Raw genomic sequence first — 23,234 nt, forward strand, 5'->3', positions numbered from 1 at the left:
AGCATGGCGGGGTGAAACCTGAGCAGTACGCCACCACGTGCCGGCCGAGTTCTCTGTACCGTCCACAACATACCAGAGAGATGCCACGCATGCGTAAATAGGACACATCCGTAGTGGGACATCCGTAGTGGGACATCCGTTGTGGGACAATTTTTTGTGCGTGCAGCCAGTGTTCATCGATTTATTAGACGTTGTCACGTAAAAAAAAAATAGTTTGGAATCAAGTGTACCCTAATCTTTGACATACCATGATTTTACAATTCTTTCACTTTCCAGTTTATCTTCAAAGTTAATGGGATGAATTTTTCTAGAGTAAGATATGGTAATACTTTATCTACATTTGAATTTAACCAAGATTGAATTACGCCAGTCTATAAAAGCAGTTACATCACTTTGAAATATGTGATAGTCACGTAAGGATGTAATTATTCTGTATATTTTTAAGTCATCAGCAAATAAAATGCCACTGGTGTGGTTTAGCACTTTAATTATATCATAAATAAATATATTAAATAAGAGAGGTGATAGGTTACTTTCTTGAGGAACTCTGAGCTAGAACTTAGATGTAAATCAGAATTAAGGTTATAGAAACTTCTTTCTTTCAAATAACATGAAAACCATTTTAAGTATTTATCACTTAAACCAATGTTAGCAGATTTTTTGAGTAATATGTGATGATTTACTCTGTCAAAGGCCTTTGTTAAATCAAAGTAGCAAGGGAACGTGCTATTACTTGAGAATACAATTATTATAGGATTGATTAAAGCTAGTGAGTTAGTATTAGTCTAAAACCATGTAGATTATTAGAAAGTCAATTTTTTGAGTTTAGTTCAAGATTTTTAATATTATTTTCTCAAAGACTTAAGCAAAACCATTTCACCATGGGCCTATAATACATAACATTGAATTGGCTGCCTTTTTTGACGTGACAACGCCTAATAAATCGATGAACGCCGGCTGCACGCACGAAAAAGTGTCCCGTTATGCACATTGTTCCATTACGCTGTGTCCCGTTATGCTCATTGTACGCTTGCGCCGCATCTATCTCTCTTCCACTCGAATGGCCTATGCATCCGAGGAGAAGAAAGACAGCCGCAGCACACAACTTACATCTACACGTGAACTGTTTTGTTGACTGGTTTTAAAGTGAAGTGAAAAGTTAATGTGGTTTTCATTGCATATTACAACAACAATTTCGGCAAAAAAGGTTAATTATTCTCGCATTTTAAAAATCTGATTACTAGTATAATTTCAAGTATTTATTCTTTTATTATTAAAAAAAAGTAGCATCTATCGGTGAGTGCAGTAATAATAGGTTATGTTACAATTGACTAAAAAATTATGGTGATTCATATAATTGATGATAGATATTTGATTACAGTTTATTTATTTTATTTATTTATTTAAAATTGTGACATGTCTACCAACAGCTAAAGCCATAGTGGTAGACACCATACATATATACAAAGAGATTACAAAGACACATGGACAAACAAATACAAACTGGACAACAATAGAAAAAAAATACAAATAGCACGGAAACTAAAATACAATGAAGTCAAAAAATATAATAAAATATTAGAAGTTAGATAAGATGTTCTTGAGGCAAATTTTTTTGTTGGTTTGATCAAAATGATTAACAAGTTTGTTGTAATTAGAAATCAATCTATATAATAGATCATTCCTTTTATTGAAAGTACATAAAAAAGGTGGTTTGCGACAATTAAAGGAAGAAATTTTAATACCGGTTGATTCTAGGACATAAGGACAATTAAGGTAATTATAATAACAATTATGAATAAATAGAGCATCAAGAACATTTCTTCTATCCTTAAGTGAACCTAGAAGACTATTTAAGTTGATTGAACTATTGGTTTTTTGTATTATATAGTGGCAGAGTTTCATTTGAATTTTGTCCAATTTCCCAATGTGAGTTAAATTTAAATTATTCCAAATAATAGAGCCATATTCAAGTTTAGATCTGATTAAAGACATAAATAAGGATAATATTGAATCAATATTAGTAGAATGAAAGGTGATGTACTTGATGAGACCAAGAATTCTATTAGAGTGACAAATAAGTGAATCAGTATGTAAATGAAAGAATAATTTAGAATCCAAAAGTACGCCAAGATCTTTAACATGTTTAGTTTTTAGTATGGGAGAATTGTCAAGGTTGTACCTATAACAGATAGGATAGTATTTTCTAGTAAATGATATGATGGTAGTTTTATCTTTATTAAGCTGTACCAAATTTGTGTTGCACCAATTTGCCACTGCAGAGATGTCGGATTGAAGAAGATAGCAATCATGATAAGAAGATATTTTGCGATATATCTTTAAATCATCAGCGAATAGAGTCCCAGTAGAGTAATTAAGTTGATGAATGATGTCATTAATGAAAATATTAAATAATAGGGGAGAAAGGGAACCACCTTGAGGAACACCAGAGGGTGCAGTATATAGAGTTGATTTTATATTCTTTATTGCAACAAAGAAATTTCTGTTTGTTAAATAGCTAGTTAGCCAATTTATATATTTGTCACTTAGTCCAAAAGAAGAGCATTTAGAAAGAAGAATTTGATGATTTACAGTATCAAAAGCTTGGGCCAAGTCAAAGTAGCAAGCATCAACTTGACCACGAGTGATAACTTCAGAATAAATTGGATTTAAGAACGACACTAAATTCGTTGTAGTGGTTTTTCCAATTCTAAAACCATGTTGAGCCTCAGTGAAACAAGTTTTTAGATTAAAATTAAGATGTTTACATATAATTTTATCGAAAATTTTAGCAAACCCATTCAATAGTGAGATTGGTCTATAGTTAGAAACATCAAGCTTGTTACCCTTCTTATGGATAGGAACAACCTTGGCAGTTTTCCATTTAGTGGGATAAATACCACTAGAGATACTAATATTAAAAATATGTTGAAGAATAGGTGCAAGAATAAATGCACAACCTTTAATTATAAAATTGGGAATATCGTCAGGACCAGTTGAGAGAGAGGACTTTAAGGATTTTATACTCCAAAGAACAAGACTTTCAGAAATGAGTAACATGGGTATGAAATGGTTATTTGAGGAGAAAGTAGATGAATAATAAATTTTGGTAGGAGTTAAATAGACACTAGCAAAATAGTCTGCAAAGCAGTTGGCCATCAGCGAAGAATCATTAGTTACAGAGTCAATAATTTTAAGTGATAATTGTTGATCATAGCCTTTCCTCATTATCCTAACATAATTCCAGAATTTTTTTGGGTTATGTTTAATTTTATTATTTATATTTTCTAACCAATATTTTTTGTCTCTAATTAACAGTTTTTTTACCTCCTTCCTAAAATGTGCAAACATTGAATAGTAATGAGGGTTCAAATTTCTTTTATATAATTTATGATAATGTTTTTTTAATTTTAATAATTTTATGAGTTGTTTAGAATACCAAAAAGGAAACCTGGATTTACAATTTACAGAAGTCGGAATATACGTATTCATGAGTTCATGCATAATGGATGTTAAGTGATCCACCATAGTATTTACGTCATAAGTATTATTGTAAATAACAGACCAATCATGATTTTTCAATGCAGTGATTAGACCAAGATAATCACCCTTTTTGTAATTTAAAAACAAAGCAGAATCACTTTGAACATTAGATACTATTTCCAATTTGAAGTTTACAGAAAGTGCTGGATGATAAACATCTTCTTTAACAAGATAATCAAGAGCGTTATTTACAGTACATAGATCTAAGTTAGTGAAACAAAGATCCAGTAGACGAGTAGGAGGTTGAGTATAGTTAAACTGATTCAAACCCAAAGTGGAAAACTTGTTCATAATTATATTTAAACTTTATAGCTAAACGCCAGTTTTTAAAATTAATTACACGTCATCTACATGTGAACTGTTTCGTTGACTGTTTATAAAGTGAAGTGAAAAGTTAATGTGGTTTTCATTGCTTATTACAACAACAATTTCGGCAATAAAGGTTGATTATTCTTGCATTTTAAAAATCTGATTACTAGTATAATTTCAAGTATTTATTCTTTTATTATTAAAATAAAAATTATTCAATTTATTCATAAAAGTATGCAATCATTTCATCAGTATTTTGTTATGATGTTGTCACGTTAAACTATCGTCCGTAAACCGACTTTACAGACAACCAATTTTTATTTTAATAATAAAAGAATAAATACTTGAAATTTTTTTATTTATGGGAATGACCTTGGCTATTTTCCAGTTTCCGGCGTAAAACCAGCTATTAATGCTGTTATTTAAAATATAACAAAGTAGTCGAACAAGAAGCAAAGAGCATCCTTTTATGATAAAATTTGGAATACCATCACGACTTGTAGACAATGTAGATTTCAAGGATTTTATACCTAAAAGGACAAGAGACTCGGTGATATCTGAAATAGGGATAAAATTGTTAATTGGATCAGAATTTGTAGTTATATGAGTAGGGTTGTGTATTTTTCACAAAATAATCTGATCACTCATTAGACTTAAATAAAGTATGCTTGCGCTAGCGATTGTTCCCTTGTAATTGGAGGCAGTCAGCAAGAGAAGCGATTGCCCTATTTGCAGGGTGTCTACTGACCCTGGAAAACCTGGAAAACCTGGAAATATCAGGGAATTTTGTAATCAGGGAAAAATCAGGGAATTTTTTTAAAAATCAGGGAATTTTTGTTTGGTAGGTTGTAGTTGGCAATACGTTTTTTGTTTATTGATCAGCTTGCATTGACGTGGCATCATGTGTATCCCCTCCCATTTTTATTTTTGAATGGCAAATAACGAACAGTTCCCACGTCCATTTTCTTTTATTTACCATCGGATTCGGAAGTGGCATCAAATCACGTGATACAAACTGGTTCAAGAAGGTCTGTTATCCTGCTGACGTGACGTGCTGCAGCATGTGCTTCCCACGTTCAGATTATACAGACAGGTGCATTAAATTTTAAGTATCTATGGATGCCCTCAACGTAAACTGGACATTTTTGTTAGCTTTGAAAATACATATCACAGACACTTTTTGTGAAGATTTGCCATCGTTGCTAGAAATTGGTAGCTGTGGGCTTCATACGGTCCATGGTGCTTTCAAAACTGGAATTTCTGTTACACAATGGGACGTTTTTAGTTTTTTGAGGCACAGTTACTTTTTGTTTAAGTATGTACCTGAATGGAGGGCAGATTACATTAGAATAACTGGATCAGAGCTTTTTCCCAAGAAATTTTGTGCAATCAGATGGTTAGAAAATACTGCAGTTGCTGAGCGTGCCATGAAAACATTACCCCACCCAAAGAAATTTGTTAGTGAAGTTTCTTTTTCATCTGTCTCTTTCAATGTAGTGAAAAGTGCTCTTGAAGATAGTCTTCTAGAAGTAAAATTGACATTCTTCCACTCTTTAGCATCAGAGCTGGAATTGTTTCTCACAATGTTCCAAAGTGAAGCACCCATGGCACCTTTTCTCTATGATTCACTGGTAGACATTTTATTAGCTTTGGCAGGAAAGTTTTTGAAACCAGAAGTACTGAAGAGCTTTAGGGAGAAACGCAATGTATCTCGATTGGATGTAGATAACCAGGAAAATCTATTGACTGCTAACAATATCAAGTTGGGTTATGCAGTACGCCATGCCATCAAGAAAAAGAAAGTACCAGAAAAGTCTGTCCTGTTACAGAAAAATGATAGGACTTGTCTAAAGGTTATGGTAAAAAAATTTCAAGACAAAAGTCCCCTGAAGTACAATCTTACCAAGGGAATTACCTGCTTATGTCCGTCTGTGGCTTTAAATTCGGGTGTGAGGAAACAGCGTGTGAAGTACAGTTTAGAATGTTGTCTTCAAAACAGGTAGCTATCAGGACAAGAAGCTGATAACATTGAGTGATCATATCAGTTGGTATGTTCCTTGCAAGATTCTGCAGCACTGTTCTCGTCTTTTTCTTGATCACTTGTGGATGCTCATTCTTAAGGCACATACAGTAGCTGCCAAAACAGGCCTTCTAAAGTTTGTGAGGATAGTGTTGGTACTTTCCCATGGAAATGCATCATTGGAAAGAGGATTTTGAGTGAATTCTAATCAGCTGACTGAAAACTTGCAGGAAGAAATACTGATCGCACAAAGACAGATGTATGACTTTGTTCAACGTTCTGGAGGTGTAGAGCATGTTGATATCACCAAGTCCATGTTACAGTATGTAAGAAATGCTAGTTGTAGGTGTAAGGAAGCCCTGCAAATCAAACAAAAAGAAAAGGAAGCTACAGACAAGAAGAAGGCAGAAAAAAGAAGAGTTGAAGAGGAGATCAAGGCATTGCAGTTGAAGAAGGCTCGAATGTTGGATTTGGCTCGTTCTGAAGTAAGTGCAATAGACGCAAAAGTTGAGTCACTGCGAAATTGATGGGAGCTTCCTTTTACTAATGTTTTTTTGCAAAAGGAAGTGTGTGAAATATTTGTAGCAGCATGTTTTATTTGCCATCAATTGAGTCACTTTGGCCACGTTTGGAAGAAGGTAATTTTTTTACTAATTTAAGTAAGTTGAAATACTTTGAAACCCGTCAATGTAATATTATGCAGTTTTTTTTTCAGTTTCTTGGAATGTCGTAATTGTGTTAAAGAAAACCTGGAAAAATTTAGTTTTAGACCTGGAAAACCTGGAAAAATCAGGGAATTTAATTTACTAGATCTGGTAGACACACTGTATTTGGATGAACCATTCAGGATGCGTTAGCTTCCGCATTGGCTGGCTGTGCTTGGTGTGCTGACAGTAGACATGTACATGAAAAAAACCTAGCCAATCATGAAACACAGATAATGCTACAAAATTTTTAATATATAGCAGGTCTGTACAGCTTTTCACAAAAAGTACATGGCCCTAATTATGAGTGTCAGATTAGAGTACACCAATCCCTCACCTAGCACAACTAATGCGTTCCTAAAAAAATGTTCGTGTTATTTGAAATCGCGTATTCTGAAGCATCAGTCTCTATAAATAGCAAGGCTAATTTAATTAATGTGTTCCCAAATGTGTAGGAAAATATTCTTTGCGTAATATAAATGCGTAGAATAACTCTCAACGATAAATATGTCACACCATTTATCTTTATAAGCCTACCATAGAATACTTTGTATGACAAATACAACACCGCGTAATGAATAGGTAGTTATTTACTTTATTGTCAGTCGGCTGGCTGACTTGCCCGCCCAGGCATGACTTTCATCTCACTTCACTTACTTTTCCACAAACTTTCTAAACCATCCTTTACTGACAGTGAAACCAATATTACTGTCCGGATATTTATATTTTAATTTTTCAAAAATTAAAGGGCTTGTTCATGTATTACCGCTTGGTTCACACTTTCCATGTGAATCATTTGTTCATTACTGTTCCGGTATTTAATGTCAAATATATTCCCGCTAGTACAACCAACAGCATCAGACTTATATAAATGTTTGATAGAGTTCTTATTTCATACGATTGTGCGCACAATGACTTGCATAAAACTAAAGTGTGACCAACATAAGTGTGGCCTTCATGACATTCTGCACGCCATAACACTTCTAGTTTTGTCTCAAATAGTTGCACACGATGCGTTATGCTCTCTCTTGGAAGCCATGATTCTAATATTCCAACTGCAGGTGCTTGCGCACGTACAGTTACTGGCAGACGAATGGGCAGACATTGCTTGTGTTTGTGTGAGTTCCCTGCCACTGGCTAGACTGAAGTTCATCACGGCCCAGTCTGTGGCCGGGTGACAACGGTATGGCTCAGTGGCATACGCACGGATGTAAAAATAGTTGGTCTTTTACACTCCACATCCGCAACTGAACTTGCCATAGCTGATGTTTGTACAACAGTTGATAGCATAGTCAGGCCTGTTTGTGCATCTCTTCCCTTTCTTGTAGCTAACTGTATGCCACGGCACATCTGGTTTTTGCCGAGTTGAAGTAGACTTTGTGTTGTCATGCCTGACTTTTTTTGCCTGTGGCAATTTTGTGCTAACTAATGTGTACAGACGTGCTATTCAAGACTGGAGCTGTAAAATTAAAATCATAAGTGAATTCGTGCAATTTGAAGACGTGTTAAGTGAGGGATTGGTGTACATAAACACTAGCAAAATATTCAGCAAAGCTGTTAGCAATAACATTGATGACTGAATAATTTACCTTCAGATAAAAAATATTTGTTTGTATGCATCTCTCATAGTTCGCATATAATGCCAAAATAAGCAATGAGAGACTCAGCCTATTTGCAGCATTGGGGAAAACAAAGTATAGTACCTAGTTGAAATACAATTTATAAAATTATTTTTTATATTTTAATGTCATGAGTTCTTTGAGTACCAGTGAGGGTAGCTTAAAGTTATTTTTTTATGGTTGATGGGCTAAAATGTTTTATGTGATCATTCACTGTTGTTAAATAATCTACCATAATATTATCTTTGAAAGATTTGTGCAATGGGAGTGCATGACTTGATGTAAGCTTTTGGACATACGCCATTGCTAAGCACCTTTTCTGTAGAAGAAAACTAAAAAATACCCAAAAGACAAAAATACAAATAAAGCAAAAAATTGCTGTTTGTCAGCAGGATATAAACACCACATATTATTACATAACAGGAATATGGCCAACAAACAAAGAGAAACAAAGAAAAATGGACTAAAAGAACGAAAAAAACCCCACAAATGATGACAGCACAAAAATATTGAACAAAAAAAAAAATTCAGCCCAACAGTTGAAACGAGACAAAAACACGACAAAACGAAAAGACGAAACAAAAACAATAGATTCCCAAAACAGAAGAGAACGAAAAAAAAACCCACAAATGATGACAGCACAAAAATACTGAACCCAAAAAAATTCAGCACAACAGTTGAAATGAGACAAAAACATGACAAAACGAAAAGACGAAACAAACAAAATAGTTTTCCAAAACAGAAACAAGCGACGTTTCGGGAACTGCTATCTGCTCCCGTCCTCAGGCAGAGATGCACATGGTACGAAAACACAGGTGCACCATAATATTTATATCAAAAATATTATAAATAAACGACCAATCAGTTCTTTGAGAGCATTGTGTAAACCGAGAATGTTACCCTTCATATAGTTTATAGATTTGAATGAAACATTTTCATTCTTAACTACAGTTTCCATTTTTATGCTCACTTCAATAGCTGGTATATCTGCTTTGGCTAATGGATCTATGATTTAGTGATAGCAGAGCATTGTAGATTTGTAAAACAAAGGTCCTGCAGATGATTGGAAGATTGAGAATAATTATATTGGGTAAAGCCCATGTATTGATATAATAATTAATTAATACCTGTTCTTGAGTTATACTAGAACATAGTACAGTAAGTCCTCGGTTTACGTCGGGGTTACGTTCCTGAAAACCGCGACGTAAATAGAAACGACGCAAAATGAGCCATGTTTCATGCCACCGGCCGGCCAGAAGCGCTGGCATACAGACGTGACAACGGACAATTTTATCAGCAAATGACAACCGACAGCGTGGGAAACAAGTCCAACTAGTACTTCTCAGCTTTATAGAATGGTTATTTAACCAGCTTCTTTATTACCTTTATTGATTGAAATATAAAGCAGCGGAGAGCAGGAAGCGTCCCTCATGATGTATGAAAAGATAAGGCGGTGAACGTGTAGCTTACGCTACATAGCATAAATTAACTACCGAAGGAAACGAAGAATTATAAACGAATTATATACGGTGTTTTGGTTAAAATAAAGATTTGCGGTTATTGTAAACGACGTTATTGTGAATCGGCGACAACTTAAATTGAAACATGACTACTCAAACATTAGCGACGTTAATCCGAAACGACGTAAATCGGTACGACGTAAATAGAGGACTTACTGTATAATCAATGTATCTATAGTTTTCCGGTCACCGAGTATTAGCAGACTGTAAAATTGTAAATTAGTAAATTTTTATTCTAGATCTTCAAAGTAGGAAGGATGGTTGTGGGTATTGTTTGTAAAAAAATTTAGTGTGTTAAGAATTTAGTTTATAATTTTATCCAGACATTTTCAATTCCAGGGTGAACAAATTCACAATCAAAACACCACCTCCTCATTCCATCAGAGTTAGTGAGAGATCTCTGTTGTTCTAATTATATTGGCGTTATCATAAAACCATATTTCAGTGAGGCATACTATATCATGTTATGTATTTGATAGATGATTAGAAAATTCAATCACTTTGTTCTCAATCCTCTTACATTTTAGTAAAATAATTTCCCTGCTATAAGACCCACACATTGACTTCAACCGGCCTGCGCCCCAGAAGCCTGGTCAGCCTCCGCTACCTTTTCCCTCACCCCCCGCCCCACTTCCCGTACTGGCAGTCCCATCGTCACGGGTACGTAGTCGTGTGTTTAAATAGCGCGCCACAAACTACCTCAAGAGGGCGCTGTAGCGGCAGTGCGACGTTCCCCTAAATTCGTAATAATTATATTGTATAAAGATGCTGTGGACTTAGCTAGAGCAGCAGAAACAGCAAGTCGGAATGTGAACGATTTGTGTGGAACATTGAATTACTTAATGTGAGCAGTGTCATTGTTAAGGATGCACAAGAATGCATTAGACCATAGACGCACATCCGAAAAACAAATTGCCTTCAACAATAGCAATTTACCGGTCAGTAGGCCCAACAGATGGGTGACAAGAAGTAAACCAGCAACAGAGCAGTCGCAATCCTGCTGGCAATGTAGGGGCTAGCATAATCCACAGGATTGCAGACATCAAGATACGGTTTGGCATTTCTGTTCCAAACTAGGTTATTATAAGCAGGCATGCATAACAACAAAGGTTCAACACTCCAGCAGGGGTGTTCCCAAGGCAACAAAAGATGGGAAGAGAAGTGCTAACTACAGCACGAAGAAGGATTATGATTCTTTACAGAATGAGGCAAAAACATTGTACAACATGGATACGACCACCAATCAACAAGGAAGCAAGGTTGGATGACAGACGACTGAACAAGGAAGTGGACAAGTGCTGGTCACACTATAATTAACAATGATACATGCAAGCTTTTGTGGCCAGAGGACCCCATGCTGCAAGATGCAAACTTGGTGCTCCACACATGGTCCCAACAAAAACTAAAAGTGCTGGAATCATTAGAGGTGAATGTAAGAACTAAATAAGCATCACCTAGGTTAAGGTTCTTAGTGAGTGATGGGAAAGTTCCAAGTTTGTTGGGCCATAGTTGGATGGAACCCTTAGAAATAACCAATGAAGGAGTATACAGTTTACAGCTGGGAAAGGCACTAGAAGTGCTACGGGAACACTCAAGGGTATTTGATGATGTGGAACTGGGTCACCTTAAAGAGCCACTGGTGAGCATAGAGGTACTGTCAGACGCCAAACTTATGTTTCACAATAAGCCGATCTATAGTTTTTGTCTTGGCAGAGAGTGTAAGGAAAGAAATAGATTTATTAGTTGAAGTAGGGGTTTATGAACCAGTGGCTTATTCGCAGTGGGCAACACCTTAGTACCAGTTGGCAAAGCTGATGGATCAGAATGAATATTTGGGAACTATAAATGAACTGTCAATGTGGTATGTACAAAAAAAATCTACCCACTACCCACCATAATTGAGGAATTTTTCACCTTAGCAGGGGCAAAGTGTTTTCCAAGTTGAACTTAGCAGAGGCATACTTGCAGGTGGCTGTGGATGAGACTATAGCAGAGCACTTAACAATAAATACCATGAAAGGGTTATTTAAGATAAAACGATTACCTTTTGGCATTTGTAATGCAACAAATATTTTTCAGAGTTTAATGTCAACCAAGTTCTCGGGAATTCCTGGAGTTTGTTGTCTTTGGACTATATGCTAGTTACAGAACCAAATGAAAAACAGCACTGAAGAGTGACACAGGTGCTAAAACGAATTGAGGAAACAGAGCTTTGGCTTAAGTGACCCTAAGAGTGTTGTTGCAGCCACTTCAGTGTCATTTCTCGGGTACAGTGTCAATTGCACTGGTATACACCAGGCAGGTGATAATGTAAAGGCAGTCCACAAGGCCCCAAAACCTATCACTAAGAAAAAACTACAGGCATTCTTGATCATAATTAACTTCATTAAGTGATCCCTACCTGGCAAAACAAGCATATTGGAACCCTTACACAGACTGCTGGACCACGGAGAAGTGTGGCAATGGACAGAAGGGCATTACAAGGCTTTCAGGGAAGCTAAAGAACTTCTGCAGTAAAGACGTGATGTTCATGCATTATAATGCAAGGAAACCTATCATATATACTTGTGTGGCTTCAGAATATGGGCTGGGTGCTGCAATGGCTCATATCACAGAAGAAGAATCACCCATTGTTATTAGGTCTAGGACACTACAGAAGCTGAAAAGAATTCTCAGAACGATAAAAAGGCCTTGGCTATCATGTTTGGGGTTACAGAGTTCAGGCAATATGTGACAGCAAAGCTATTTACCATTGAATCACATCATAAGCAGTTTCTTTGGCTGTTGGATCCCAATAAGCACACTCCTTACATATTATCGCCACGATTGTTACGCTGGAGCCTGTGGTTGTTTATGTATGATTACCATATTGTCCATAGACCAGTTCACGAATAGGACATGATGCCTTCAGTAGACTTACTATAGCTATTTCGGCTATTGACACCCCTGCATTAGGAGATGTCCTAATGCTGGAAACTGTTCCAGATACTCCTGTAGAGGCTACTAGATTGGCTATATTGTCATTTGAAAATCCAGTTCTCAGCAATGTGAAGAAAAATACTTGATCTGGTTTACCGTCATGCAAGATTACTGACGTGCTTCGCCCTAACTGGAGTCGTAACATGAACAATCACTGTACAAAGGTTGCCTGCTGTAGGGAATCCAGGTAGTTATACCTACAGTGGTACGGGCAAGCAGCCTCATGTGGTGGCCTAGAAAGAATCATGACATTGAACAGTTTGTGGGTTAATGTTATGAATGCCAGAGCTTATGAACAAAAATCCACCTTATTACTTGGCCTCCCGAAGAAAAGGTGTTTTTTATACTTGTAAATGCATACTCAAAATGATCTGAGGTGAAATTAGTACCATCAGTGCCATTGGCTGCAGTTATTACAGAGTTGAGAAGAATATTTACTGTTCATATGAATGGTCCATGTATCAGGATTGTTGGAAGGAGCTTCCAAATTGTATGTTACAAGATAACAATTTGAGGCCATAGCTGCTCTCACGAGGCTGTTTATAGTGGGCGCCACCACGTGAGTGGGCATGTGGACCCGGCTGAGATTTTCGGTGTGAGCGTTAGGTGTCCCATGTGGGGTGAGATATTAGCCCTCTAATTAATTAAGCTTGTTAAACGAGACCTGGTCCACTCTAGGCGTCGGGCACACCTCACTGATTAACCCACATGAGGACTATGAGGGGAAACACTCACGGCTTGTTGCTCACACGATACCTTTACTACTTCCGCCGCTAAATACATGACATGACTTATAAAACAGTTTAGGGCCCGAGGCATGGATTGATTTACGTGTATGGTGTTCCGTGTATATGGCCACATGTCTCCGGTCTCTGCGTGCACGTCTGGTCTTGGCCGATGACGTAGATGAACTGGGCAAGCAGTTCATAAGGCACATAATCCGAGTAAACAAGCTAAGTAAATCATATTTATCCCAGTAATTTTTAATTTTAAAGCAAGAACTGGTGCACATAAAACGTAATGACTCCACATGCAGTAATCAGAGGCGACGAGCGTGCCAACATGCACGACTAATAGAGGTTCTATTTCTATTTTGTTGGTAGCTTTTTTTCGAGACTTAATGAGCGGTTTAGCGGGCAGCTTCAACCTGTTAACACTTTGAGTACCATGCCCAAGTATAGCTCGGGCATCACATGAATAACTGTCAGACCAAGCCAGAGCGTAACTCGGGCTGCCATTTACATGATTGTTGCTAGTCAACCAACGAGTATATCTCGGGTTTGGTACCTGGGTAATTGCCGTTAAACTCTTGCTGGCTTGTTACAGACTGGTGCTACTATCTTGTGGCTGTTTTGAGAACTAACTGGACATTCGTTTATTGCGCTGTCAGAAGATTGCGCCAGCATTCACTTTGCAGTGCGCGCGGCGTGCACTATCTATTTACTTTCGTGTAAAATACTTGTTGCAGTTTTTTCGTGTAAAATACTTTTTGCAGTTTTTACGCGCGTGGTTTCAGTACGCATGTGATGTAATGATAAGTTTTTTCTGTAAGAAACGGAAAAATGGATAAGAGTGGTAAAAGCGAAATACTAAATGAAAACTTTATCGACTCTGGTTCTGAAGGTGATGCAGACGACTCGGATTTAGACCCAGATTTTTTACCGCCAAGAACAGGTTTGTAAATTAAATTTACAAGTTTAGTTTACGTTTCTAAATATTTACTACAAGATATAAAAATAAATCGTTACTATTTTCCTTCAATGCATTTTTGTAACTTTGAAAATGTTACCTAATTACTTTTATATTTTGTTATAGATGCAGAATGCGAGGACTCGGACGACAGTGAGTCTGAAACTGAACCTCATAATTTTTTTTAGGTGAGTCTGCTTCTGGCCCGCCAACCAAAATATCCAAAAAGTCAAGTGACTGTCAGAGTGACACTGCTCTTGGTTGGACACATGAAGACACACAACCACAGCACAGATCTTCTACTGCATTTGATTGTTTTTCAATTTTTCTTCCTGATTCAATGATCAAACACATGAAAACTGAAACAAATAGATACGCTGCTGCTGTTGTCGATAAACTGAGGCGTACCAAACAATTGAAACCTAACAGTCTGCTTTCTAAATGGAAGCCAGTAAAACTATGTGAAATTTATCACTTTTTAGCAGTTGTTTTTCATGTGTGTCTGGTGAAGAAGAGTGATCTCAAGCAGTACTGGTCAACTAACAATTTTTTTTCTACTCCTTTCCTAGCATCTATAATGAGTAGAAATCGTTTCTTTTCTATTCTGTAAAATTTTCACTTGAATGATAATAATACTTACATACAAAGGGGACAGCCAAATCACGATCCTTTGCACAAAATTCGGCCATTTTTTGATCATCTAGTTCAAAAGTTTTCCCATTCATTTGCGCCTTATTGTAATCTGACGATAGATGAAGGCATGTTTGGCTTTCGTGGCCGTATTCAGTTTCGTGTTTACATGAAAAATAAGCCGCAAAACTGTGGCATGAAACTTTATATTGTATGTGATTCATCTACCGGTTATGTACTAAAAATGGAAGTGTACTGCGGGAAAACAAATGTGGATAACAGCGTTATGTCTGTTGTCCAAAGACTTTTATCGGATAATTTTGACGAAGGTCATGTGGTCTACATGGACAGATTTTACAGTTCTCCAGCACTCGCTGATTTTTTGTGGAGCAAGAAAACTGTAGCTGTATGACCAACAGAAAACAGCTACCAAAAGAAATAGTAAAGGCAAGAATTTAGAAAAAATTAAATGGTTTTCATGCGGCGTTAGCACTTATTATGTTTGAAGTGGAAAGACACCAGAGATGTTTTGGCATTCACTACTTTGCATAAGTCTACAACATCCGAAGTTGTTATGAAGTTAAAAAATGGGAAATTGACGAAAACAAAACCTCAAGCTATTTTAAATTATAACATTCACAAGACAGGTGTGATCGAAGTGATCAGATGATTGCTTACTATCCCTTCAACCGAAAACAGTTGAAATGGTGGAAGAAGCTGTTTTTTCACATGCTTCTGATGGCAGTTACAAATGTGTTTATCCTGTACAAGGAAATGAGAAATGGCGAAGAGAAAAAAACTGCCATCTTTCCAAATTTATTAGAGAAGTTGGAGAAGCTTTCGCCGCCAAAGGTAGCATTATGTCCCACAGTGAAACTGTTCAAAATGTTGCGACAAACAGACTGACAGGAAGACATTTCCCGGAAAAGATTCCGGCCACAGAAAAGAAGACGAACCCAACACGAGTTTGCAAGGTGTGTTCCGAAAAAACTAAAGCATCCACTGGCAAAACAGGAAGAAAGGAAACAACTTGGTGGTGTCCCACATGTGAAGTGCCTCTGTGTTTGCCTGAATGCTTTCGCGACTATCACACCAAAGCAAATTATGCATAATTTATCTCTAACTAAGTATAAGAAAATGTCAATGTTCACGTTTGAAGCACTTTTTTTATTTTACCTAAAACAATTTTTGTTGTGAGAAATGAAATATTTTTGTAAAGGCCGATAGACAAACAGTATCAGTATCGGTTATATAACTTTGTAGATAAACATACAATTATATATGCATATAGGCCTACTAGTTATTTATATGAATTTTCATGAATCTTCATGAATCTTGGTTGAACATAACATGTTGGGTAATATCTATACCCATATTTTCTAATGGAAAGTTGAAATTTATTGTTTGATTCCTGTAGGTTGTAAATTTGTTTATTTATAAGTAAAATTTATTTTTGTTTCGACATAATTTTCAGAACATAATTTAAAAAAATTGAATTGAATTCACCAAACCAAAATGGGTGTAGGTAATCAAAAATATGGTTTTCAAAAATATATGTTATTTGATAAATAAAAAAGAGTGTGTGAATAAGCATATGAATAACATGTATTATATAATTATTTATTTATGAATATTATAATAATTTTATATTTAAAACATTTTAGAATATAATTAAAGGTAATTTTAGAAAAAAATTAAATGTTATTCATGAATATTTGCATGATTCTAAAGTAATAGATGGGCTATCTGACTTTTTGCAAATAGCAAAAACATGACTTATTGAAATAAAAATAAAAATAATAATTTTTATAACAGTGTTTTTTTGTTTTTTTCCTCTGAATTGTAAAAGCATAAAAATGTGTTAATAAAATTTAGATATGGCTAATTTTTTTATTTGAAGATGCCAAATTTTTTTAAAAAATACTTAAATAGGCTGGTCTGATCACATATAAATGCATACATTACCATGGTACTCAAAGTGTTAATTTTGTGTTACAGTGATGCGCACGCATCTTAAAATTTCACTCTCATCATTTTTTCTTAACGTGCCTAAAGAAGTATAACTTAAAAAAAATAGAAGTCATACAATAGGTACAAACACACAGACCCAATGTAACCCTTTTACCATATATTGTTAAAAAGATGACTTAAATAAATAATAAATATAAAATAAATACTTTAGCAACAAGGCATAAAGCAAAAATACTAACACAAAACACTACACAACATAAGAAGAACAATAACTAACACAAAATGAATGAATGAATTAAAGCTGGTGTTGTAATAGGCAAACACAAGCAGATAATCAATTATTTTCAACAAGTTAGTGCAAATAAGAAAATAACAATATTCGTATGGATATAGCACAAAATATATGTTATATTAATATATTTGTGAAAGACAAAATTTTTTTAATATTTATCTTCTTACTAGTTTGCAATAAGAAAATTTCATACTTGTTGTAATTAGAAATAAGTCTATATATAATATCATTACTCTGCCTTAAGGTACATAATAAAGGTGGCTTATGTCTATTAGTGGAGGGAATTTTGATCCCAGTAGTTTCAAAAATGTAATGACAGTTAATGTTGGAATTATAACAATTATATATAATTATTGCATCTAAATTATTTCGCCTATATGAAAGAGCACCTAACAGGGAATTTAAATTTACATTTATAGAATTATTTATTTTTTGGAATATAAATTGTAATAATTTTTGTTTGATTTCTGTTGAGTTTGTCAATATCTGTATTATTGATGCTGTTCCAAGTTATTGACCCATATTCAAGTTTAGACCTGACAAAGCAGTATAGATGAACAGGGTAGAGTCCACAGTCGAAGCATGATATGTAATGAATTTAATGAGACCAAGTATTCAGTTTCAGTAATTCATGAGTGATTCAATATGTACATGGAAATATTGTAACGTGGGACATACCCGTCCAACTGCACCAAATGTAGTGGGAGGTCATTCCCGGCAAACTCCACCAAATTGTAACAAGGTCATACTCGGAGCCTAAACCAAATAATAAGGGGGGCGGGGGGGAAGTATCTGTAACTCTTAAAAACTACACTCGCTTGGCAATAAAAAAATAGGGTACTTATAATCAAAACTATTCACAACCCGGGATCTCAAATAATAGGTTCCGTCTCCTGTACAGGAGGTCTGAAGAGAGAAGGAATTACTTCAAAAGAATTAAAACTTAATTCTAAAGAAAGTACGTTTATTACACGAGATCTTAAACTCATATAAAAGTACATTTAAACTAAATAAATAAAAATCAAGGGCATTCTGAAAATCAGTCTTATTAGTTACTTTACAATTAAGTACTTTAACTTGAATGAACTAAAAGGGGATCTTTATTTATAAATGCTTTGATCTGCGAGCAGCTAGAGGGTATCAAAATCTTCTACGACGTTAAAATTTATTCTAAGTCCTTAAAGTTAACTTAAACATTACTTCCGCGACCCCAACCATTTTACATAAACGTATTTCTATTCCGGGGCATAGCCTCCGCCTCAGTGAGCCTAACATCCTAACCGACTCGTTACCACAGGGGAGAAGCATAGCCTCCCCCTGAGTGATCCCCGAGCAACCTCCAGCGGATGCTTATAAACCCTCTTGGCCCCGCCGACGTTTCCAGAGAACCTCGTCTCGCCGACGATTCCAGAGAGTCCCGGCTCGCCGACGTTTCCAGAGAATCTCGGCCGCCGCCCCCATATTCCCCAATCAGGGCCCGAGCCCGCTAAACGAGCACCGCGCTGTGACCTAGTCACGCCAGCAGACCGCCGCTCCGCGAGGTCGGTGGCCCGCGCGCGACTCATGAGGAATGTGCAGCGAGGGCAAACGACACGCCGCCGGCTGGTAGCTGATGAAACGAGGCCGCTTTTCGCACGGGCGCAGCCACCCGCCCACAGCTCGCGCCATGAAAGACAGAAATCCGAATTCGGCCACACCGAGAAATTTCTGGAACGTGACAATATAACTTAGAATAAAGTAATATACCTAGATCTTTAACATATTGTTACTTTGAGATGCATAAATTTGCTAGTTTGTATTTGAAAACTATGGGTGGATTTTCCTGGTGAAGGTTATGATGATAATCTTACCAATGTTAAGATTGACGAAGTTCAAGTTACACTTTCTAAGTTTAAGTTCAGCAACAGTAGAAATATCACACCGAAGTAAATACAATCATGGTGCAATAATATTTTCCTTTGGATATTTTCGTCATCAGCGAAAAGAATGCCAGTAGAAAAGCTTAGTACTGAAATGTGGTCATCAATGTAAATATTGAACAGTAATGGTGAAACGGTACCACCTTGGGGAACACCAGTCCTAGCTAAGTGTAAATCAAGAGTTTTTATATTTTATTGAACATTGAAATTTCTGTTAATTTGATAAATTGATAACCAGTTTATAAATTTGTCACTTAGTCAAAATTAGCACATTTAGTAAGAAATATGTTGTGATTCACAGTATCAAAAGCTTTTGCTAAATCAGAATAACACATTTCAACCTGACCATATTATTTCACCCCAAACTATCTCGGCTAGCTCAAAATTCGGTCTAAAGTGGACATGCATAAAACACTCGCAAAAAAAAAAATTGGGCACCAAAATTATATAAGTTTCAGACACTTGTTCCTGTCATTGATTCGTTACTTAAATAATGTCTCTCATACACCAAACTGATATTAATGTATTTTTTATCAAAATTCAAAAGAACATTTCACAGTCAGTGGGGTAGCCATTTTGCGACCACAAAACACAGTACAGTTAGAACATACAACCTTTCTCACATAACTTCTTCTTTGTCTCCGATAGCAAACACATTTTGACTGTTCGCAGGTACCGAAAGTATAACTCTTAAATTGACAGTTTGTAATTAAGTCCTGTAGTTCCACACGGACTCACGGTACACAGCCGTAGTACTACATTCTCGGAACAAAGCTGCGATCACTCATGCCTTATTTTGGGCGATTACCGATGACTGGTAAAAAATTCTAGTTTCAAAGTTTCAAACACAAAAAAAAAAGTTGATTTTATATGGTAGCGCCCAGATTACTGCCATAAAATGTTCTGTAAACTCACATGATATTATAATTTGTGAGCCACTGCCCATCACGCGGTCTATCGGTACCACGTCCAGACAATGACTGATTGAAACTACGCGCAGATGAGTATCATCCTCAGGACGAATAAGGCGCCGTACTTTCAGCCAATCACAGTGCAATATCATTTCTGACTTCTCGGAGCGAGGTGTCTTTTTACAAAGATAAACACCAGAAAAAACTATGACGAATGGTGACATAATTTTTTAGCCAATCATACAAATTACATTTAAAACTACCAGCCAATACCAGCGCATGGCAACAGCACTCCCGAGTCCTTTCCCACAGTCTGACCTTCCTGTCCCTCTCACCCTCATCTCACGCCACCTGCAACCCTATTGCATCAACTTTCAAATAAAGGATAGTGACTTAAACCAAATTACAAAAGAAATAATTACATTAATACTCTCATTTGAGTACAAACAAACACAAGCAATAGGTACTAATCCAAATATGTTAAAGCATAAAAAAAATATAATTTAACGACCAAACATATAAAAATAAGATCTAGGGGCTATTTTACCACAAAGTCAGAAAATTGTTAAATTTTTAAAGCATGAAATTATATAAAATAATATAAAATTGTTAAAGCATGAAAAATATAAATTATGGTTGTATAACGAATGGCAATCACATAAATGCTTCTTAATATGAATACAAAGATATTATTTAAATTATATTAGAAAAACTAACCATAGTATTGAATATAAGACAATTGAATGAATTGTTCTATTTATCAAGTGGGAAAGGCAGTAACCTGGGTTGTTACAACGTGTGTGAGGGTAGATACTAGTGCTTGACAGAAGTACTATGTATTATTTTTATTGTGTCTTTGTATTACTTTTCTTTTGGGCAAGATAGTGATTTACTGCGTATTTTATTTGTGCATGATGAATTTTAGTTATTTAGTAGCCAATGAAAGTGTTTATTACAAAACAAATACATTAATTATATTTTGTAATATATTCAAAATTAAGGTTGGTACGTTTTTAGCAACAAGCGTAGTTATTAAATTTTAAGTTAAGGTTAATATTCTGGTGTTTAAATGTAAGTAAAATCATGTATTTTTAAGTGTGAGTATTTATGAAGATTATTCAAAACAGTAACAGAGATGCTGATTGGTCAGTTAATCATGTAATTCATTACTGCTTGGATTGTATTTTGTTAGTGAAATTCATTAATAGTCATTTTGTTAGTGGAAATGTTCAATTGGAATAAGGAATCTAGTTAGAAACACGACAGGAATAAGACGTTTTAAATGTGAGTTCCTCAGTGATCAACGTGTGAATACATTGAATAGTCTATTTCTTTAATGAAAGACTACTACGAAATGTTGATTTATGGTTATTCAAATATGGCAACAAAGAACCATATTTTTATGAATTTTAATCCTTTTATGATTGTCGGAAGCATCTAACTCATCAAGAACGATTACTACCATTGTAGATAAAATATTTATTTGCAAAATAATATTCTACAACATATATTGCATCTAGATTACGCAGAAGAAGTAATTCGTATGAAAATTGTTCTGCAACCGACAGACCACTTAAAAAGAAGTGAAGATAATTGACAGAGAACTAATCGGAAAGGTTTTTCAAGAAGAGGCCCAAAACCAACTTGGAAGGAAGTTCATGAACACAAGAGCACAGTTTAATCTGGAAGATCCAGGAGCAGGTGACTACACGGCAGTGACGCTGGTGATGGAAGCGACGTGAGTGGAGGTTCCAGATTACGAGAGCCCAGCTGATCCTAGACAAGTCAGTGCAGTGCAGTTGCAGTTGCAGTTGCAGTTTCAGTTTCAGTTGCATAAGAATCAAGCAGCTTTATTTGTGCGCAAGCCAATGCAATGGTATAAATTATACATTGGATGGACAAGGTATTTTGTACAAGGTGAAATTGTGATTGCACTTGGAAACTAGCAATTGCAATCATACAGTTTTGAATCATCAATTTTATTTTGTTTTTAAAATTTAACTTGCAATCATATGTGGTTTTGGAATACCTATACCTTAGAATCAATTGGTGGTGAACACGTAACTTTACACACTAATACGAGCTCAAAGTTATTTATTTACATGCTTCAAATAAATGTTAGTAAAGTAATTATTTTGCTTCATTTCTAGTTTACGTGTTGTTTAACCTAGTGGTCCAGCTTGCCATATACTGAGTTTTAGCTTGGTTACAATTCAGTTAGATTTGACCTTGTACTGTTATTTAAATACAGATTTGAATTTAACTTCAAATATTACCTTCAGAGAAACCTTACAGATTACTATTCATGCTTTACTATTTATTGACCCATTTGATCACAGAGCTGAATCAAACATCCACCGATTGAATCTAAAACCAACCTTTGTCTGGACACAGTGATGTGTGAAATGGCTTATGAATTTATGTTTGCAATGTTCACAGGGAACTTGTATTTAGTTTCAGCTCGGAGCAGGCCACGCTCTGCAAGATCACGGATACCTTCCGTAGCCGGTTCGACACGTTCCAGCTGAGAGACAACTTGGACATGAGGCGGGTGCTGGTCCACAGCCATGTGCCGCTGGAGCCTGCCGAGAGCATCAAGGACGCTTGCTTTCCACTACAAATACACAAAGTAATTCATTTGCCCTCGTTAGTCTGTAGGCTAGGGACGAAAATCTGAACAATTTCCAGGGGGCCCGTAGAGTTATGTTTACCATTCCTGTTCCTTACTTATGATTTCGCAAGAACAAGATGGCCTCCATTGTGAGAGGCATTTTTTTCGGGGGGGGGGGGGGGGCATGCCCCTGGGATTTATGCTTATGCTGCAGGGCATTTTAGCTCAGGCCTGCCACCAAGATCTGTTTCCAAATCCTGTTCGTAGCATTTAAATGTTGAAAGTAGAAGCTTATTGAAACTAAGTGAGATAAATTAATAAAATAAATTTTCTCGTGTCTGTGCTTAAGTAATGCCATGTTTTATTGCTAAAGCGGTGTTATTATTACTTAAAAGTTTGTTGATTTCAGCTTATGATTGAAGACGAATAGTAACTAAATGAAATGTTTGCTAGGTTAGGTAGGCTACAATCATAATACGTAAATTATAATTTTAACAAAAGAGACATTATATTAATG

General features: G+C 35.9%; 1 protein-coding gene across 6 annotated transcripts in view; it reads left to right on the forward strand.

The window, feature by feature from the left end:
- The window catches only part of LOC134527383 (putative ATP-dependent RNA helicase TDRD12), a 393,271-nt gene that overhangs the window by 151,874 nt on the left and 218,163 nt on the right, over window positions 1-23,234 (forward strand). For 5 of the 6 annotated variants that reach the window (XM_063360027.1, XM_063360029.1, XM_063360030.1 and 2 more), the window contains one exon: window positions 22,561-22,735. In XM_063360027.1, coding sequence (XP_063216097.1) covers window positions 22,561-22,735 — 175 coding nt within the window. The remainder of the gene's footprint in view (window positions 1-22,560; window positions 22,736-23,234) is intronic. The other variant, XM_063360028.1, reaches the window with a different exon arrangement.

The sequence above is a fragment of the Bacillus rossius genome, chromosome 1, assembly GCF_032445375.1.
Source record: "Bacillus rossius redtenbacheri isolate Brsri chromosome 1, Brsri_v3, whole genome shotgun sequence".
Lineage (NCBI taxonomy): Eukaryota > Metazoa > Arthropoda > Insecta > Phasmatodea > Bacillidae > Bacillus > Bacillus rossius.